The 20,063-nt window shown below is 38.6% G+C and overlaps 1 protein-coding gene across 2 annotated transcripts in view; it reads left to right on the forward strand.

Moving 5' to 3' along the window:
• ADAMTSL1 (ADAMTS like 1) overlaps nucleotides 1–20,063 on the forward strand; it is a 472,821-nt gene that overhangs the window by 219,195 nt on the left and 233,563 nt on the right. The window contains exons 13-14 of one of the 2 annotated variants that reach the window (XM_007455564.1): nucleotides 357–441; nucleotides 17,432–17,733. In XM_007455564.1, coding sequence (XP_007455626.1) covers nucleotides 357–441; nucleotides 17,432–17,733 — 387 coding nt within the window. Of the gene's footprint in view, nucleotides 1–356; nucleotides 608–17,431; nucleotides 17,734–20,063 lie in introns of those variants that run through there. The other variant, XM_007455565.1, reaches the window with a different exon arrangement.

A 20,063-nucleotide genomic window follows, 5' to 3' on the forward strand; every position in this document is an offset into this window, starting at 1 on the left:
GTAAATCTTTGCAGCAGGAAATAGAATCAAAGATACTTCAATGACCCTTTATACACATACTGAGCTCTAGAGTTATGACTTCCATAAGAAAAAGACTTTCCTTTGCTAATCAACATAATAAAGGGGACATATACACAGAGACTAGTGTTATTAAACATTTTGAAATCTGATTTTCATTTTCTTCATATAACTATCATCACAGGCAGAAATTTACCTAAAAACTTATTTGCAGTTATCGACATCATAACTTTTAGGTAGTACAAAATCAACAACTGGGGAGGAGAAAATGAAATTTCCCTGAAATCCTAAATTGGTTCTAACCTCTTCTCTTTTGTGTGCATGCACTTAATTCTCAGAAAAACTTCCGGTAGAGGCCAAGCTACCATGGTACAAACAAGCTCAAGAACTTGAAGAAGGAGCTGCTGTGTCAGAAGAGCCCTCGTAAGTTTTCAGCCATGCGTTGTTCTGCTTTTGAAGCTGATTGGTTTAAAGAAAGCAGTGTGTTGCTGATGATGGTGGCTTTCATGGGTTCTGAGCTAAGTGTACTCCTCTTGCCGAGGGTGGAATGAGGCTTTGGGGCTGTCAAATTGGAGATTTATCAGTTTCATAGTGTTTCTCAAAACATGATTGCTCTCTAAATCTTTTCAGTTATGAACTAAGAAAGTGAAAGTGTAGTGCCTACCCTCTTCTCCAAAATCTGACCTCCTGTTTTCTTTTGCCGAGAGGCCAGAGGTGAGAAGGTCCAGGCTGCATCTGATGACGTAGTGCAGATTTGATGGGAAAGCCTAGGCAGCTTTTTATACTCGTTATCTCCCAGCTTTGCAGTATAGCCACTCACAAAAATGAAAGGGTAAGTGAAATATATCTGAGGTCAAAGGAAGCTTATTAGCTTTTCTTTTCCCTTTCTTGCTGGGATTGGTATCAGATGGATGGATACCAGGTCTTTGCCCCACTTGATCAAGGTCCCACACTGGCTCAGTTTGATCAAGGCCATGAAATCTGTAAGACCAACCACTAGGCACAGATTTTCCAGGTACTTCAGAAGAGGAAACAAGGAAGAGAGACAAACTTAGGTTGGTTGATTGACCAATAACTGTATATTGATTCTACTGCAGTACACTGATAGGCCTCTCTGCTACATCATTTTTGAAAATACAGGAAAGCACTTTATTGATGAATTTCATCTACGACCAAAGCAGTTTCTCTGACTGATGATTTTCTAGATTAATTTATTTAATACGAGTACTGGGCTCAGTGCTATGCATTGGTACCTAAGACGTGTTATGTTACCCACCCTCCAAGAGCTCACAGTATAGCATTCAGGATACAAAATGGTTTCCAAATTCAACCTGTAGTATAAATTTTACTAAATATAATATATAAATTAAGATTATAATTTATATATTCAAAAGCAATTTAGAACCTCTTCTGAGTCATCCTCTTTGAATCTAAATCTGATACGGTTTGCCAGAACACAGACTGTGTTCTGAATCACACCCTAAACATCAAGAGATTGAAAAAGAAATCCAAAATACAGATTGGCAAAATGACCAAAGTTCATTTGTAAAAAAAATGGTACTTGGTTTCACAGAAAAATGGTTTATATATAAGGTAACACATTTCTTACTTAAAAGGATAAGAAGCAAAACACAGATTATTTCTGTATCATAAAGTTGCTACAGCATTTTGTTTGCAACTTCTTTGAGAAAAGGCTTTAAGAAAAAGCAACTAGCCACTGCAGAACTTCGGAGGAAAGGCAGTGGTTAAAGATACAGTGCAACTTTTATGTGACTATATAAAGGCTTGAAACTTTCTGTTTCTCTCCTGCCAGTACCTGGCTTGACAGACCTTCTTGCTGCTGGAGAGGAAGGAAGCCGTTCATTTTAGAGGGGTATTAACTCTTGAATCCGCCAAGGGGTCCTATTTAAGACACAGAAAGATGCCATGTGATTGGAGCTAGTTGCTCCTTATACGTATTCCTAGATTAAATACATTTAAAGCCAGATAGGTATTATTTTACCTAAATAAACTCTGCTCTCCCGTACGTTATATTTTGTCATTTGGTCTAAAGCGTAATTCTGGGAGTGACATTGCATTATGACCGATGTTAAATAATATAACAAAGTTTAAATTAGATCAAAACACCTTATGCTAATAATTAAAAGTCTTTCTCTTTATTAGATACCTCTCAAATGAAAGCTGTAAGTACAGTTTAATGCTTCTGCAGAAGCATTACATAGACCACGTTCAACTATATTTTGTAATGAGTGTTTTCCACTAAAATTCTGATTAAGATGCATTATGCGTAACTTTAATCTTAACAAAATCCCTAAAGTAATAAACACATAGTTTTAACCATTGAAACTATAGCCATATATTAGATTATTAAATTTTACTCTTGGTGTAATGGAATTGCCATTTGGCATGAAATCTGAATCGAAGTTGATTGCAATTGGAGTGCTAGTGCCCTGTAAAGGAAATGTATACTGTTATGCTCAGAACAATAATTACTTTTATACAAAAATGAAATAAATGACAGCTGTAGAATAATGTAATGAAAGGTATGTGGTTTCCACATTTTAATACACTTTACTGTTTACCACACTGAACCCTAGGAAAGGTCCTACGTGTCACATTATTTTTTTAATTGATTTTGAATTTTAAAAACATAATTTTGCAGGGTCTTAATTCTTTATGTAAACCACACAGACTAGTTTCTGAATGTATGGAACAACCTATAATTACTCTCCATAGTATAATGAAAAAATGATACACTGTCAGCAAGGCTTTCCTTCCCCCCCGCCCGACCAAAGAGACTCACATTGCTTAAATTAAATAGTAATGTTTAGAAGCTGCGGTTGTCACTTCCGAACTAATACAGAGAAGAGAAACAAGAACAGTGGTCCAGGACTATCATCTCTTGCTTTGGCTCCAGTTAACATGGAGAGTTCTGTAATAAAACAGCGAATAGCATTTACTTCCCCTTATGTAGAATAAAAATATTATCACCAGCCTGTCTCATTCAATACTATGGGAAAATCAGTAGCTTAAAGTCTTTAGTATATGGAGATACCATTATTGAATGTCAGATTCTTTGGGTAACCCCAAAATGAAAAAAAAGATTTTGGTTATCACTGTAGCCAAAAATATGTTTGAAAGCAACCACTCTAAGACCTGTTTAGAAGAAAACTATAGTAAAATACTGAAAACGGAACTGCCAAGGAATAACTAAAACTTTATAGAACAGAAATATGTTACATATTCCGCTAAACTAAATGCCATGCAGAAGATACAAATCCAGCTATTAGTCTCATAGAATAGCTGAAATAAATATCAATAGTGGGTCACATGATAGTAATGAACTTACTATTGATGAGATTCATCTTATGAAGCTGCAGCTTCATTTATAAATGCTTTCAGAGATTGTTTTTTCCTCAGCAAAGACCTGGTTTGTTTACAGTGTATTTGATTCATATGGTACAAAGGTAGGAATATTGTGATGAGTATATTTTCTTGATCTGCAGAAAATGATTTCTTAACCCACCTGTGGGAGTCCTGCACTCTAAACTGACTTTTCACTGGTGGCCATAATTTGCCTTAATACACACACATGCCTTTATCAGGTTTTCCTGACAACCTACGTCAAGAATCTTCAAGCAGCTTTGTCTCTTAAATGAACGGGGCAACGTGAACAAGATCCAGCCCCAAACTGAGACTAAGGGATGGGGGGCTTTAGCTAGTGAAGCTGATCAAGCACAGACAACCTTATAAATTCACGCAGTAAAGTGAACTTGCTTCCAAGGATGTCAGCTGAGAAATCCATAGAAATCCCTGCTACACAATTAACATGGAAAGAATTATGGTTTGAGATGGACTTGTACAAAAAAATAAGATTCTGGGAGAGTTGCATTTTTCTGAGGGTAACAGCAGTGCCATTCTACCACTGGAAAGGGGGAAACAAGAGAGGGACTGACAGAATTCTCTTCTGCTGTTATTCAAACTATGTGTTTTTGAATTTGCCTCCAGCTGATGAGAGTAATGTTAGATTTAGGACACATCATTGAAATGCCAGCTGGTTGCTTCCACTGACGAATAAATGGAAATAGCTTTCTAGGTATTTTTTAAACCCTCAAAATTTTACTTCTGTTTGTTGAGGGATCAGAACTACATTGTGGTCATACAATTATACTCATTAAACAGATAGAAGCTAAAGAAATCACTGACTTGATTTTGCATCTCCTGCTTTTATACCTTCCTTTCAGTCTTTGTTGGGATGTATGCATGAACAGCATGCCCACTTCAAGCCAAGTACACAGCATGGCTGCTTTGATAGCTTAATTTCTTGAGCAAAAATGCAACTATGCGTGACTTCTAGGACCTGTCAAGACAGCTGTCTACTGCTACTGTAGTTAATCAGCTGGCCTTCTTAAAAAACCTAATCTGACTTGGAATAGGAAGAAAAATTTTCATTTTCTTAACTCCTTCAAGCCACCCACAAGCCACCCAATGCCCTAGAAGGTGATGGCGTGGGGGTTCTTGATGCCCTACCTTCTCTTTCTAGACTTTCTGCTCTCTGAATCAAGTCATCCCAGGGAGAGGAAGGTCAGACTAGTTGGGCATCTAGGGAAGCCAGGTCCACCCCAGAGTGATTTCAGTTGCCAGGAGTGCTTGGATGGCTCAGAACAAGTGACGGGAGACGGGTGATTCCCTTGGGTACACTTGACCAGCACCGCCATTTTAACTAGCCATCCCTCCATCAAGCCGCAGCATACACCAGGTGGAGACCCCTAACGGTGCTGTCCTTTCAAAGGTGGGATTGGATGGTCCTCTGTGCCTTGATCTTACACTTAAAAAATGTTGTCTTATTAGATTTTTTGTGAACAGCTTTACTGCATGGTTAGGAAAACATTTGGGGGCTGCAACACAATACCCAAGCCTTAAATGTATTGCCACAAATAACCCTGGTGTGAGCCATATTAGAAAGGAATAAGAAGGAAACAAGTGGGCAGAAGGCAGAGGTAATATCTGGATGCCAGGTGGCATCAGCTTAGTGATGGGGCTGATTCAGTAAGAGGCAAAGGAAAATTCCTGTCATGCATCTGTGTGAACAGAACCCACAAGGAATTAAGATACAGAAAGAAAAGCCAATGAGAGTCTCCATCGTGATCCTATAGTCATTAAATGGTTTGTTTACCTTGGTGAAAATAGTATTTAAATATATAATATTTATATAATATTTAAGCTATATGTTTATATTAGTCCATATTTATATCCAGTAAGTTGTCTGAGAATGTGGATGGCTTAACTCAGTGGTTAAGAATGTGAATTCATACTTTTTTAAAGTGGTTGGGACTGTTAATTGTGTGACACGTGATTTTATATTTTCCCCCAAAGGATATTTAGGGAATCAAACATTGGTAATGGATCCAGTTAGTTTTGCTGTTCATATCCTCAATACAAGGTACCTCAAGTACATTCTCTTTGTGAATCTCAGGCCACAGAACATAAAAAGAAACATCTTCTATATAGAGAGAAACAGATATATCTCTTAAGAATTAAGAGTCACCTAAGATCAAGAAATGTAAACACTGTTTGCAGATCATTAAACCCTCAAAAAGGATGTTCAGGCAGAGCATGGCATTAGAGTTACGGGATGAAAAAGCACAAAAGCATTTAATTTTGATTTGGCATATGGCGGAGTGAAAGCCTCATACTGGCCAGACTGAATGAGCCCTTATCCCCATAACGATCGCGACCTCTCTCCTTTCCAACTCCTTCCTTTCTGGTCTCCCTGTCTACCCAAATCGTTCTTATCCCTTATATCCTCTGCAGAATACTTAATTCTTTGGCTGATTATGTATTTTAAATAACACTGGACCTGCTAATGGTTCACACCTCGTAATGAAAGAAGCTGAATTCACTCTTAAGTCACCTGCTGTGGGCCAGACTTTGTGTCAAGTGCAGGTACGGCAAAAGTAACCCAATAGTCCCTGCCCTCGAGGAACCTTGAGTGCATGCTCACCACAGGCATGATAAGATTGTGAGCAAAGTATTGGCCAGTCATCCACAGATTGAACAAACGAGCCAGCCATTTTGAAGAGATGCCATTTGGTGTTTGGGTACGCACAGCACGATTGTGTTATTGATTTCACAGGGAGTGTCGGAGAATTATTTATTGAATTCCCAAACTCTCTCTACTACCCAATGTTCCTCTGAGCTACAATATCAGGATAGTTAAGCTAGTACATGGTAAAAATGCACAAATATGAGAAATGAGTGAAAGAAGAATGTAGTAGACACTGAAGGGGTTTGGGGGGGACATAAATGTAAACTGGGGGTTCGCAGATTATGATAGACTTTCTGTGTATCTGACTTTGACTCCAAAACTAGCACTTGAGGAAAGATCATTGTACCTTTTCATATAGCAAATGATCAGATATTTTGTATCAGTAGATGTACCTCACTAATCCTTGGTAGGTGTTGAAAATACACTACTGAAACCACAGATAATTTCCTAAAATATGAAATTTTTTTCAGGTACATCAGGCTGCCAACTATGTGAGTTGGCGAGGGAGGGTGAGTCTGTATATTTGTGTGCTCAAACAAGAATACAGCCCCGCTGGAATCAAAGTAAAAAGCACTTTAACTATTGATCTAAACTACATGCGTGGTAGCAGCATGCACAGTGGTGAAGAGTGTGGCCTCCAGGGACGGACCTCCTGGGTGTGAATCATGGGTCCCCCAACAGTAACAGGGAACCCTGACAAATCACTTAACCCCAGAGACCTTAATTTCCTCATTTGAGAAACGAACATAATTGTATCTATATCACAAGGCTATTTAGAGGATTAAGTTATGTGTAAAGTACCTGGTATGCAGAAAACTCTGTTTAGGTGTTAACTGTGGTTATGATTGGACCTTTTCCAGCATCATTCATCTTCTTAGAGAATATTTAAGTAAGTAAAATTGTATAATAATTGCTCATTTACAAATGGAGAAATTGAGGCAGGTCTTATCTCTGCCTCGTATGTGTCGTATCATGTGGCATGTGAGAGAACCACAAGTAACCCCAAATAACCCCAAATTCAACTAGTGGTTCCCCAGCTAGCACCACCTTCCTGTGTCTCCTCTTTGAAGACTCACTTGTAAGCGGCACACTTTGAATTTAGCCGAGAATTTATCCTAAGGGACAAGGGTTAGTTACCTTTAATTGAACCAAAAGAAATCTATAGCAAATGGCAAAAATTAATAAGGAAAGTTTAGAAAATGCTCGCATGGAACAGCATCCTCTCTCAACTCTGAGTTACGTCCAGTTGATACCCCAAGCTTGCTCCCAGCATGCACGGAGACAGAAAAATCAATAACAAATTCAAGAGGGCAGACAGAGCCATTTTTATGTAGTCATTAGAAAAGCCTTTCTTGCAAACCAAGAAGTTCTAAATTTGTCAGCCCCTCCTACTGTCTCCACTTAATGCTCAATCTGGAGCTACTTTCAGAACTAAATCTGAACTACTGCTCAGCTGAGCCCTAGAGAGTGGCAAAGACAAATTAATGGGATCCTTGTGTGCCAAAATACAGTGTGGACCCTGTCACCACCAATATATGTTAAGTCCATTAAGGTCATTTTTAATGAACTGAACTTTTCTTTGGAAAGCTTTGCCAAACTTGTTGAATTAAGGGAAAGAAACCTTTACAAAATTGCAAGATAAACTAATTCCGCTCCATGTGAAGAAGAAATGGTTCATGACAAGTATTCTGAGTTTACAATATTTCAGATTTTTATCCAAGTCAGAGAAAATAATAGGCATTAAAATCTACATTATTTTATTAAGCTAAGAACTCCAAATGCACTAATAGCATTGTAAGCTATAATGGCATTTTAGTTCCTGGGATATGGCTTTTTAAATCGTCAGACTAGCCTTAAGGAAAACCAAACTTTTAAATCATGTTCTGTTCACATAGGTCAGAAAAGCAACGGAGAGAAAGATGGTCTGAAACGAGTGTCGTAGCCTCATTTTTCATTGGTGGAGAGTGATTTGGCTCCATTGTATCTTCTCATACAGTTAAGGGTCTGTCTTCTCTTTTTCCCAAATCTCTGTGTGTAATGAGTTTTAAAGAGTGGGCTCCTCTAAACTAGGAACAATTCCATAATGCTCCAGAGTCTTCACTGTTGGGTGGCTGGTTGTGTAATAAGGCAGTGTTAGACCAGAGTCACGTATAAATTACTGAAGGCATCCTCTGTCTCAAAGCTGCCCCAAATCCCTTTATTCTATAAAGCAGCATTTTTATTGAGACTTAACATAAGTATGATAGACACAGAACTTAAACTTGTCTCAAGCTACGTGATAACCCAAACCCCATCAAGATGAATCAAGGCCAGCACATACTGCCCAAAAGCAACTCTAAGAAATAAAAATAAATAAGCCCATGATAGCTACTAAATCTGGGCACAGTCACCTTTTGAAAGACCATAAGGAACTTCTAAAACAGGAAAATGGTTTCAGATTTTCCATGCCAATGCCTGGAACTTAAAAGTATGATTTAATTTCTTTGAAGTTTTAGGCTATTGCCTCTTTATCTAGCTTGGTTTCAACCTCTGGAGCCAAGAATAAGCCCAATATCAAATCACTCATAACGTCAACCCTTACCCTCCTATTTACCCATTCACTTATTCATTTGAAAAAAAAAAAATGTATTTTTGAGCACCTATTATGTGAAGTTCTACCTTCATGGAGGTTTGGTCGAATAAATGAGATAATTATTCCATAAAGATTCACACTTGATTATCAAAAACTGATCACTGTTATAAGAAAATGAAGAGGTTCTGTCAGAGAGTCTGACAGGGGCCCCCAAAAGGTCTGGGAGTCAAGGAAGTCTTCTTTGAGAAGGGACATGTCAGCTGAGACCTGTAGGATGAGCGGAAGTTATTCTAAGCTGGGAGAAGGGAGGAGGGTCATCCAGAGAGTGATCCACATGCCAAAACTTTGAGTCAGGAAAGAATTACACACATTTAAGCAAGTGAAGGAAGACTGTTGTGTCTGGAAGCTAGTGACTGGGCTGGGGGTGGGGAGAATTGTAGGAGATGAAGATGGATAATGGCATGATATAAACCTGAGTAAGGAGTTTGGCTTTGTTTCTGGGTATAGCAGGAACAATGAAAAGGTTTACATTTTCAGAGCCCCCTGGCTACAGCAAGAAGAAAGAATGATTAAGGGCTAACAGAGGAAGAAAACAGACCAGTGGCTGTTGTGGTAGTCCAGGAGAGAGCAGATGTTAGCATCAATGATCTGGCTTACATGGCAGCCTTAGAGCCAGGACAATGAGGTGGTAAAGAGCATGGATTCTATAGTAAATGGCCATGATTTGAATCTTGACTCTGCCATTTATTTAGCAGTATGACCTTGGGAATATCTGTGTCTCAATTTTATCATCTAGAAATTGGGATGAAAATATAATTGTTAAAATATAATTTATTTTTGTTAAATATATAAGTTGTTAAAATATAATTTTCAGAAAGGTAAAATCGTGATTTATAAATATAAAATGAGCACGTGTCAAACTTTTTATTTAACTCATGAATTATGACAGAACCAATAAGATGTTAACATTAGTTCTAATGTGAATTGGATTTAGAAAAGTTTATATTTTCTATCAGACAAAATTATTTGCATTGGCATGAACAGAAAAATAAGTTCCGTCACTATGAACGAGAAACATCTACATCATCGCTAGCTCTCTACAAGGAAACTTTCATCTCCATGGCGTTGCAAAATAGACTAGCCAAAGACAGAGACTCACACTTCCATAGAATTTGACAGCCCCTGAAAGTCTGCTAGTAATCTTGTTTGTCCATTTCACCATGTTTCTGACAGTACCCATCTCCTAACAGTGTTATAATGAGCTAATATATAGAAATGCTTCAAACATATCAGTGAACGTTAGCTATTATTGTTGTGGTTGTTGCTGTTATTATATCAAGGTGGTAGTAGTCGAGATGGAGAGAGGTAAATGAATTTCAGGTATATTTTTGAGGGAGAATTAATAGAATTGGGGAATCATTTCAAAGTGAGGAACTAGGGAAAATGAGGAGTCAAGAATAACTCCTTATTTTTCACGTGAGCAATTAGCTACCCAGTTGAATCATTTGCTGTGATGGAGAAGGTTGGAAGAGGAATCGGATGCTAAGAAAGGGAATCAAGAGTTCCATTTTGGACACTTTAAGTTGGAGATACCTTTGAAATACCCAAGTGAACATGCCACTCAGGAGAGATGTCAATGTGTACTGGTTAAGAGCATGAAACCTTACTAGGTGTGTGGCTTATATCTCAGTTTCCTCATCTGTATATTAACTGGAGATAATAATAATTCTTTTCTCCTCAGGTTATTGTTAGGATTTAACAACATTTATTTATAGAGTACTTAGAAGTGAGGCTGGCACGTAAGAAGCACTGCATAATTTTTTGAGAAATAGATTGTGTTAAATTAATGTTTATTCCTTTCAAAGAGTAAAATGGCTTGCTATCCCAAATCTTACTTTAAAAGAAAGTTTCGATATGAAGCTCAGACAAAAGGTCTAGACTGGAGGGTAAATACTTAGAAGTTGCCTGAACTTTGGTGGTATTTGAAACCAGGAATCATTGGTGAGCACATCAGCAGACGGCACCAAACTGAGCCTTCAGGCACTGCAATATTTAGAGTTTGAGGAGAGGAGAAGGCTCTAGAAAAGGAGCCCGAGAAGGAAGTGACCAGAAAAGAAAAACAAAAACCTGGAAAGCTTGGTGTCATGTAAGTCAAGGAGAAAGTAATTCAAGAAAAAAGGCACGATCAGGTGTGCTGGATGCTACCAGAAACGAGATGATTGAGCACCGGATTTGTCGGGAAGAGAAGACAATGTGGGACCAAATACTCTTAAACATTTATTATCAACTGTCTTTTTCCTGGCTTTTCTCTTACTGTTAAAGAAGAACAACATCCTGATGGTCAAGAGGGTCCCTCCTTTAGTAAGATTCCTTCTAATATCTTTTTTTATTTATTTATTTTTTGGCTGCCTTGGGTCTTAGTTGTGACGCGTGGAGTCTTTCTTCGTGGCGTGCGGGCTCTTCGTTGTGGTGCACGGGCTCCAGAGCACGTGGGCTCTCTAGTTGCAGCACATGGGCTCCCTAGTTGTGGTGCACAGGCTCAGTGGTTGCGGCACGGGGGCTTAGTTGGGTTCTTAACCACTGGACCACCCGGGAAGTCCCATCCTTCTGATATCTTGTCTGGAACCGTATTAGAGGAAGCTGGGTCAGACCTACAAGATGAGTTTAACAGAGTACTCAAACGTACGAGGTCCTAGGCTTTGAAAGAGCCCAGTCATCTCTGGCTCGTTGGAAGTTGGAGAGAACTCTGATCTCCTGCAGCATTTCCTTCTAGTACAGAGTCTCTTTGAAAGGAAAATGTGGTCTTTAATGCAGTCAGCCTTTCTTCCCCCACTTCCAGCACTGAGCATTTCCGCAAGAAAGCCATTGAGGCATTCTTGCCAAGGCCAGCTGCCTCTCAAAGAACCCAAAAGGGCAACACTATCCTGAGAAAAAGAAGTCAACTACTTGGAAAATGCCACTGAATATTACTGTCCCAGGACTGCCTTAGAATGTTATGGAATTGGGTCCTTCCTTCACATCACTGGCTAGCAGCACTAGATGGGGCAGTCACTGATTTTTTTTTTTTTTTTTCAAATAATTGCATTGGTGACTGCATCAAAATTGTCATTTGCTTTGTCATCTTAATTTCTAGAACCATTCTATTCTTGGTTATGCTACTAGGCACCTTGCAGTGCTGAAGACCCTCACAACTCAGGCGTGATACTTAAGGATGTGAGGCACGTATGAAAAAAAAGTGGTGCTATTAGATGTTTTGCAGAGTGATGTCCTGGGCACCTTTGCAAAATTTTGCTTGGAGACTTCAATATGCATTTCATAACCAGCATGAATTATTTGCAATTCCAGAGAGTTGTAAGCTAACAGCTGCAGTTGAGAAATATTTTCATAATTCCACATTCAGATCAAGTATCCTTGACTAAAGAGCTTTCACAATAAGTTAGATTCCCATTTATTTGGAATGATTTAGGTGTGGTTCTAAGTGAATGTAGAGGCATATTTTAGATAAGTGTCCTCTCAAAACGTTAATGCTTTAGCTATATATATATATATATATGTATATTAAAAGCTATAGAATTTATTTGTATTTCACAAGTTTTTCATGCACTTTCTTCATTTTTTTAATAGTTCTATGAAATTTTATCACAGACATAGATTCATATAACCACCATCACAATCAGGATACAAAACTGTTCCATCATCCCCCCTAAACTGTCACCTACTCTCCCTTTACAACCACTTTTCCCACAAACCAAGCTCCTAGTTGCTACAATGACAAAAGAATTCATAAATAAGTTTGATTTAAGAACCCAATGTCAGTGAATTAGATGTATATATTCATTAATGAAATTGTCTAGCTTTGTGTTGAAAAGCCAGTAGTTACTTCTCGTACAAACATGAAATGCAAAGCTAGCTATATTTTTAAATAATCATTTTAAGTTTGTCTTAGTATGATGGATTTTTTTTTTTTTTTTTTTTAGTATGATGGATTTTATAAGTAAATCACTTTGAAACTCCTAGAGTGATTCAGTTAGAGTTGCCTGCCCTTTGTAACATTCCAAAGGTTTTTTGTTTGTTTACTAGTTTGGAGGATTTTTTTAAAAAATATCTTTCCTTTTAATTTCATTGAGGGACATTGAATAAATAACTAAGTAGATGAAAGAATGTCTTTCCCTTTCCCTCTCCTAGTTCCTTTCCCACCCAGCAGCAATTATTTTTTTCTCATAGATCCAAATGCCTCTTCGATACAAATGCCCAGATGCCCAAATGCCCAGCTAGGTTTAAGTAACTGCACCTTTTCCTAAAGATTTTACTGTCTCAAAGATTGTCCAGAATCAGGAGAAGAACCAACTCTTCAAAACTAAAGAAAAAGAATAGAGAAAGATTGAACTAAAAATAAGATGAGGCAATATGAAATACCATTTTTACCGATGACATATGATGATTTTTTTGTCCCCAAATGACATATTTATGTAAAAGACTTTCTGGTTAATTTGGTATAGAATTACTTAGACAGTATTTTATTTTTCCAATATACTCTTCTGCAGATCCCTCTGTGGCCACTGGTTAGGTGAGAAAATTTTAGAAAGGGAATAAACATAATTCTCATGTGCATATAAAACAAACATCTGTCAAAGATTGTATTTACCTCATTAATTAATGAAGAAACCAGGAATATGTTACAACCAACTCAAAGGAAATTTAAAAGAACCAAACATATTCAGGCAAATAAGAATACTGAAATGAATTTATAAGTAGATGCAAAATGGGTCTATCCACAGGACAACCAATTGCATTCCACAAGACAATCTTCATTTCTATGGGAAAGAATCTCATGATCAATTTCCTGCAGTTTAAAAGTTGTAAAATAATTCACAGTCAATGAAAGATTTTAAAATTTTGTAATAACTAGGAACAATGCACTGGACAGAATACTCAGTAATCTTTGGGGTCCCTTTTACGTTTTTTATAATTTTTTTCTACACGCTTCAGTTCATTCCCTCCTCTCCCCTCACCCTAAAATCACCAAAAGAAAGAGGAAAAAGAAATCCACAACCCCTATCAACTTATAACTCAAATGTTATAAGATTGAAAACTAAACAAAAATTAAGTATTTCTAATGTGATTTTCTGCAAGTTTCAGTTTGCATTTTGAAACTAGAGAATGGGGTGAGGCTCCTAACAGCATCAAAATAACACAACTATAGAGCTACTATATTGTGCTACTCTTATTTTGAATAATCCCAATGATTTTTTTTTTTTTTTAACAAGCACTCATATGAAAGGAGGAGAGAGGAAAGGAAGAGGAGAAAAGAAAAAAAATTATCAGGCCATGTGTGTATAAAACTAGAGCTAAGTCTGGCTAATATCTGCAGTAATGTGAGACTAACCAAGAGTGAACTGTTTCTCTTTAGCATCATATTAATAAAGTAATAGTTTTTATTATTTCAGTCCATGCTTCTGACTCTGTAATAGCCACTAATAAACTAAACCACTTTGGGATTTTACAAGTGAATTTGATTATCACTCTTTTCTATTCGTAATAGGGACTGTGGTAATACCTCTAATTAAAGGATAAGTATTTTGGTAGTGAAATGAACAATGAATCTTGCAAACAGAAGACCAGAGAGAAACATAAATTACTTATTTGCCAGGGTTCTGTTCGTTTGTTTGTTTTATCCTGGAGATGGGAAAACTAAATGCAGAAATCATATCAGTCATTTCTGAAGCTCAAGCCCACCTTTGAAAGAACTCACTTATCCAAGCCATTCTTCATTCATCTGGCAATAGTGCTGCTAACCAAAAGAATTCTTAAATTACCCAAATTAAACTTCAATAATACATTGTACATCAAAACGATTAATATACTGATTTTTAAAAGACGCATTGACTCCATTTTAAAGGTCCCACTTTAAAGGTTCTAACTCAGCAAGAACTACTCAAGATGCGTCTTCTAAACATTGCAGTTAAACCTCCTAGCTCATATGACTGCCCTCTCACTGACCTTGCTTCCTCGCGCTTGTGGCCAGAAAGCTCAGGATAGTAAATATAGAGTTGGGAGATCTAGGGATATGGGGGAAGGTTTCACATGAAAAACAGTTATTATTCATTTGGCCGTTTGTACTATTGGATATTTTCCTTTTGAAATACAATCTCCTGCCTTCAGTGAGAGAGAATAGTATATCATCCAGTGTATGCACTAGAGATATTAGGATGACTGCCAAAAGACAGCACCACTTAAAGACCAAATTGTTCTTAATTGGTGTGAACTTGATGAAGACCTAAGGATAGTGGGTTGGGAGATAAGCCAGTAAGGCTGTTTGACACTTGATAAGGTTCTCACTCGGGAGACATAAATTAGATTAACTCTAAGTATCCCGACAGTCAAAAATACACACACACACACACACACACACACAAACACACACACACACACACACACACACCCTCACACACATATTTCTTTACTTTTTTCATTTAGATGCCACTTGAAAGTAAACAAGTCTCAATCATTGCAGTGAGTTCATGGGGCTTCGGTAGCACCCCTTTTCTACTTCGTGTGCTTTTGGTGTATCTTCCCAGTCCTGGAGAGAGAACAAATGCAAAGTGATTCATGTTATAGGCAAGGAGAGCTGAGGGTTTCATTTGTGCAGCCTGTATATTCTAGATTTCATCTGGGACTCACTTTTTATCTAGGAGATAATCCATAAACAAATCAATTTAGCTACTTGTCATAAGTTTATATATATAGGAAAAAGATGGAAACAGAGGTTATTGCAACAACAGAGATTCACAAACATGGCCCACAAAGACTAAAATCTTCCCTACCTGGCCCTTTACCGAAAAAGCTATTTGAGCCTTGGTCTCTTGGAATAGTCACTGAAGAGGGCTATTATAGCTGACAGAACAATAATCCTTCCTGTATGGGAAAAGCTAATAGGGTGCCATTCTTTCTGAGATCTTGTCATCTTCATTTGAAACCAAAATTCAGGACCACATTATTAAACAAGCATTATTCATCACTATTGTCAAAGCTGGCAGACTTATCATTTGCTTCTGGGTTTCTCTTATATATAAAATAGTTTGGTGTGTATTTTCCTTTCTGTCCACACCTGGGTTGTAAAATTCAGTGCTTGTGTATTTGTTATGATCCTTGTTCCAGGACTCAGGCAGATAGATGTGAATGTGTAATAAGAGGGTTAAAATTATTTCGATTGCAGATTTTGGTTTTATATTCCTAAAAGACTGCTACAGGTAGCGTTATTTAAAGAGGGAAAGACATTTTAATCTTTTAGGATACTGTTTTCCCCACCACGTTCTCTAGGTGCCAGGAGATGGTTAGGAATTCAAAAAAGAAAGAGGGAGGTGACTCTGTGATGAGAATTTCTTGGGAATAATCCTGGGTGATGCTTCCTCCCTCATGCACCTTCCTGACAAGGTTGTATGTGACCTTCGTTCACCCCTAGGGGATGGCTCTTCAAAGGAAACAAGCCTCAGGCCTTTCCTAAAGGGACTCCCTCCATGCCTCAGACACCATGGGTCTGGATCTCCGGGCCAGTCCCCCTGCTCTGCACACAGCCCAGGCTCAGGCCCAGGCCACATCTTTGCTGTGCTTCTTCCAATTTGAAAACTTGGATTGGTTTCCTGTTAGAATTTCAGTTTCCCTAAACTAGATAGGAACTATTTTCACTTGCTGAGATTTAATGCTATAACCTTCTTATCACTTCTTTCCTTTTCTGCCAAAGTCAAGGTTAAAGAGCCAGGTTTGCATGCCTCCTCAGCATGACTCCCTGTTCAAAAGCAGTAGGATCATGGAAAAGTAAATTTTTTTTTTAATTCCAAAGTCCTTCCTCCAGATTATTATACTAACTTTGTGAAAATGTTAGTGGTTCCCTCTGGGCTTTTTTCTCTAGGCACTTCTCAAGGTCATTGCAGATATGGCCATTGTTGATTAGTGGGAGGAAAAAAGCCTTTTTGGAATTTGGATATTGTCCTACATTCTAGAGAAACTCAGAGAAAAACCAAGTTCTCCCTAATGTGGCTTTTCTCGGTGGGGAGGCGCTGGAGGCTGTTGAACAAACTCGTATGAATGCAGAGCCCCTGGTTTACTGTGACATGCCTGTGGATTTAAATTTGTAGCAGGGCTTTTCTCTAGGATATAAAAAGAATTGCAGTCCAGACTAATTCAAAGAATGTGTGAGGAACAAGGCTCTGCTCCATTCTTGGAAACTTACAAAAAAAAAAACAAAAAAAAACACCTCTTTCTCTTTCTGTATATAAATAAATCTTGGGAAGCACATTGAGCAGAAAAGCAAAGAAAGTTACAGAACCTGAAATCCAGACTAAAAACAAAACAAAAAAAATACTTCCTTAAATATCTCTAAGGGCTGATTTTGTTAGAGTTTTTAGTATTAGTATTAGTCTGCTGGAAGGATAGCCAGCATCTGCAGGAGGCACAAGTGCTGGGATTTAGATCGATAGAGAAGAAACCAATTCCCTGCTCCAAAGAGCTACCACTGTGGGTGCAAAGCAGGGAGAAAGCAGGTGGTCTGTGGCTGGAATGTCTTCCAGCTGGGGGTTCCTATGACACTGACGAAGAAACCAATCCAGAAACAGTGGCAAATGAGCTCATGAACTACACCGAAGCGCCCCGCACAGGACAGGGTGGCTGAGCCCTGAGCACATCCTGGGACGGCACTGGGCCACGGTGGCAGGTGGGATGAGGACCCTCCCAGTACCCGCGGTCTCCTGCTTGGGGCTTCTCATCCTGTCCTCTTGTTTGCTTGCGGACTGCAGATTCATCCCAGAGGCCTGGTCGGCCTGCACGGTCACCTGTGGTGTGGGGACCCAGGTGCGAATAGTCCGGTGCCAGGTGCTCCTGTCTTTCTCTCAGTCCGTGGCCGACCTGCCCGTTGACGAATGTGAAGGGCCCAAGCCAGCATCGCAGCGCCCCTGCTACGCAGGACCCTGCAACGGGGAGGTTCCTGAGTTTAACCCGGAAGAGACTGGTGGCCTCTTCGGTGGCCTGCAGGATTTTGACCAGCTCTACGACTGGGAGTACGAGGGCTTCACCAAGTGCTCCGAGTCATGTGGAGGAGGTAAGAAGGGGGGTCTGGCTCAGATCCTTGCCACCGGCTTGTCCTTTTTCTGTAACTTCTCTCTCTGCGTGCAGCTGTGTCACGTGATTGCCTCTAGTCCAAGAATGATAAGTAGGGGGAGGAAGCCATTCTAAATGTAAAGCGGACTGAATGAAACACAGATGTATTTCTCTTTGGGCTTGAGCAGCTTTTAGACTGTCAGCTATGAGTAGCCATCACAAGTAATGCTTTTACTTTTAGTTGTCATTCTGACGTTTTGCAATATATCTTAGCGTATCTGACTGAGAAACAAAGTTGACACTGACCTGGCAATGCTCTCAACATTTACTTTTATTTATCTATGCCCTTGCCTCTGTGCCTGTGGCAAGAGACCGAGATGACAAGCAGTCTGCTGTTTCCAAGGACAGGGTACAGCCAATCTGATTTACTCAGCTGATTCCCAAAGTAATATCTGTTGACAAAGGGAAAGGGTGTATAATGGCAATTATAACACTGTGGTTACCTAGAACTGGAAAGAGTTTAAAGAATCCTGACCCCACTGCCACTTTATAGATGAGAAAACTGAGATACAGAGAAGCTGAGTGACTTTTTCAAGATCACACAGCTAGTGAGTGACATCTGGGACTAGGCCTGCTGTTTATTTCTCTGTCAAGGGTCTTTTCATGATACCTCACTTCTTTAAACACTTAGAGAGTTCCTGAAGCTTTCTCATTGAATATATATTATTTAAATAATGTTCAATGTTTCCATGTATATTGACCTGGTTCTCTAAGGTCTAGTTCATGGTGATAACGGATTCAGTGATTTTTCTATTTCAGGTGTTAGTAATGGAACTGTAGTGGGAGAAGTAGGCATTTTAAATCAACAATTAATTCTTTAAGATTACGATCTTTTGTACCACTGTAGAAAATGCATTAGATGCATGTCACCACAGTCTCCCGTGTCTACTCCCAAGAGCGATTTTGATAGATGAGGAAACACTAGCTGATTTCCCATCAAATCCCTGTCACTGGCTCTCAGTAACCCCTGTTGTCACATTAAGGATCTGCATTCCCAGCAAAGTTTCTTACTTAATTGGTATAAAAATATCTATATTAAAATTATTTCCCCAAACTGTTTTCTAAACCATGACATTTTGGAAACTCTTTTATAAAAGCATCTTTTCTCATTACTGGGAATGTCAGAATACATGTGCCCAAATTGTTCATGCGTAGTTGAAAAGGAATGGAACAAGTACGAGCAGAGAAATCAATTTTCTCCATTAGGTCGCTTCGTAAGCATTTAATAGTCTTGACCTTGAGGTTCTCGTTTTGTTTCTAAGCCTTCCAATTTCAAACCATGGAGTTCTTAAGTGTTTTCATGGAGAGCCTATTATTTTAAAACCTAGAATTTTCCATCTGATTCTGGAAGACAGTTTCTTGGAACTCCGCTAATCCATGTCCTGTGGTGCCCTCCACTCGCAATGAGGACATCTTTTCTTCCATGCTTAATGAGGGAGAAGTGTTAAATAAGCTTTGGTGATCTCTGAGCCCCAGCAGGAGCTCGGAGGCCAGGTGGAAAGGACTCAGCAGTGGTTTCAGTTGCTTCTTTCCAACATACTGAATGACTCAAAAGTTCAGATGGCGTGTGTTTATCCCCGCTTTCCATGATCATATCCCCAATTTCCATGATCACCTGATTTGAACAATCATGATCTTCAGTCTAAAATGAATGTGCTTTGAAAAAGATTATTTATGATCTCTCACTTATGATTCTCAGCTCTAAGTCAAGCCATGAACTTTATGAGCAGATGGGAAAAATGATGCTGTAATGGAATATATAAATGACCAGATACCTTTATCTTTAAGATTCTAACCATTCTGCTGATCAACCAGGGGTATAAAAGTCAAAGCCTAGAGAGTATGTGGAATGTTTTTCATTTAAAAGGTTTTCAGAAGCTATTGATCTGGAAATAAGATTTGTATATTTCATACACAAATGATGTCGGCTTGTAGGAACTGAGCATCTTTGTATAACATGAAGTGTACATCATTTATATCCAGTTAGGTCTTTAACTGTCAACAACTGTGTACCCTTACCTACAGTTGTGTCACTGTGCCAAGGTAATATATCTATGCCTAAAATGTTAAAAGTTGAAAATTCCAAAGTGGTGAAAATATGCTCGGGTCACATGGTCCATATGATGCCCAGACACACTAAAAAATTATTTTGGTATATGGGATATGTATATTTTGAAGTCATTGTTTGGCAGTAACATTTTATGGTACTACCAACTTTGATCTTTCACTAAGATATAACCCACAAAGTTGAAGATATTTTTAATCATTCCT

This window comes from Lipotes vexillifer, unplaced genomic scaffold (assembly GCF_000442215.2).
Source record: "Lipotes vexillifer unplaced genomic scaffold, Lipotes_vexillifer_v1.1 scaffold912, whole genome shotgun sequence".
NCBI classification, from domain to species: Eukaryota; Metazoa; Chordata; class Mammalia; order Artiodactyla; family Lipotidae; genus Lipotes; species Lipotes vexillifer.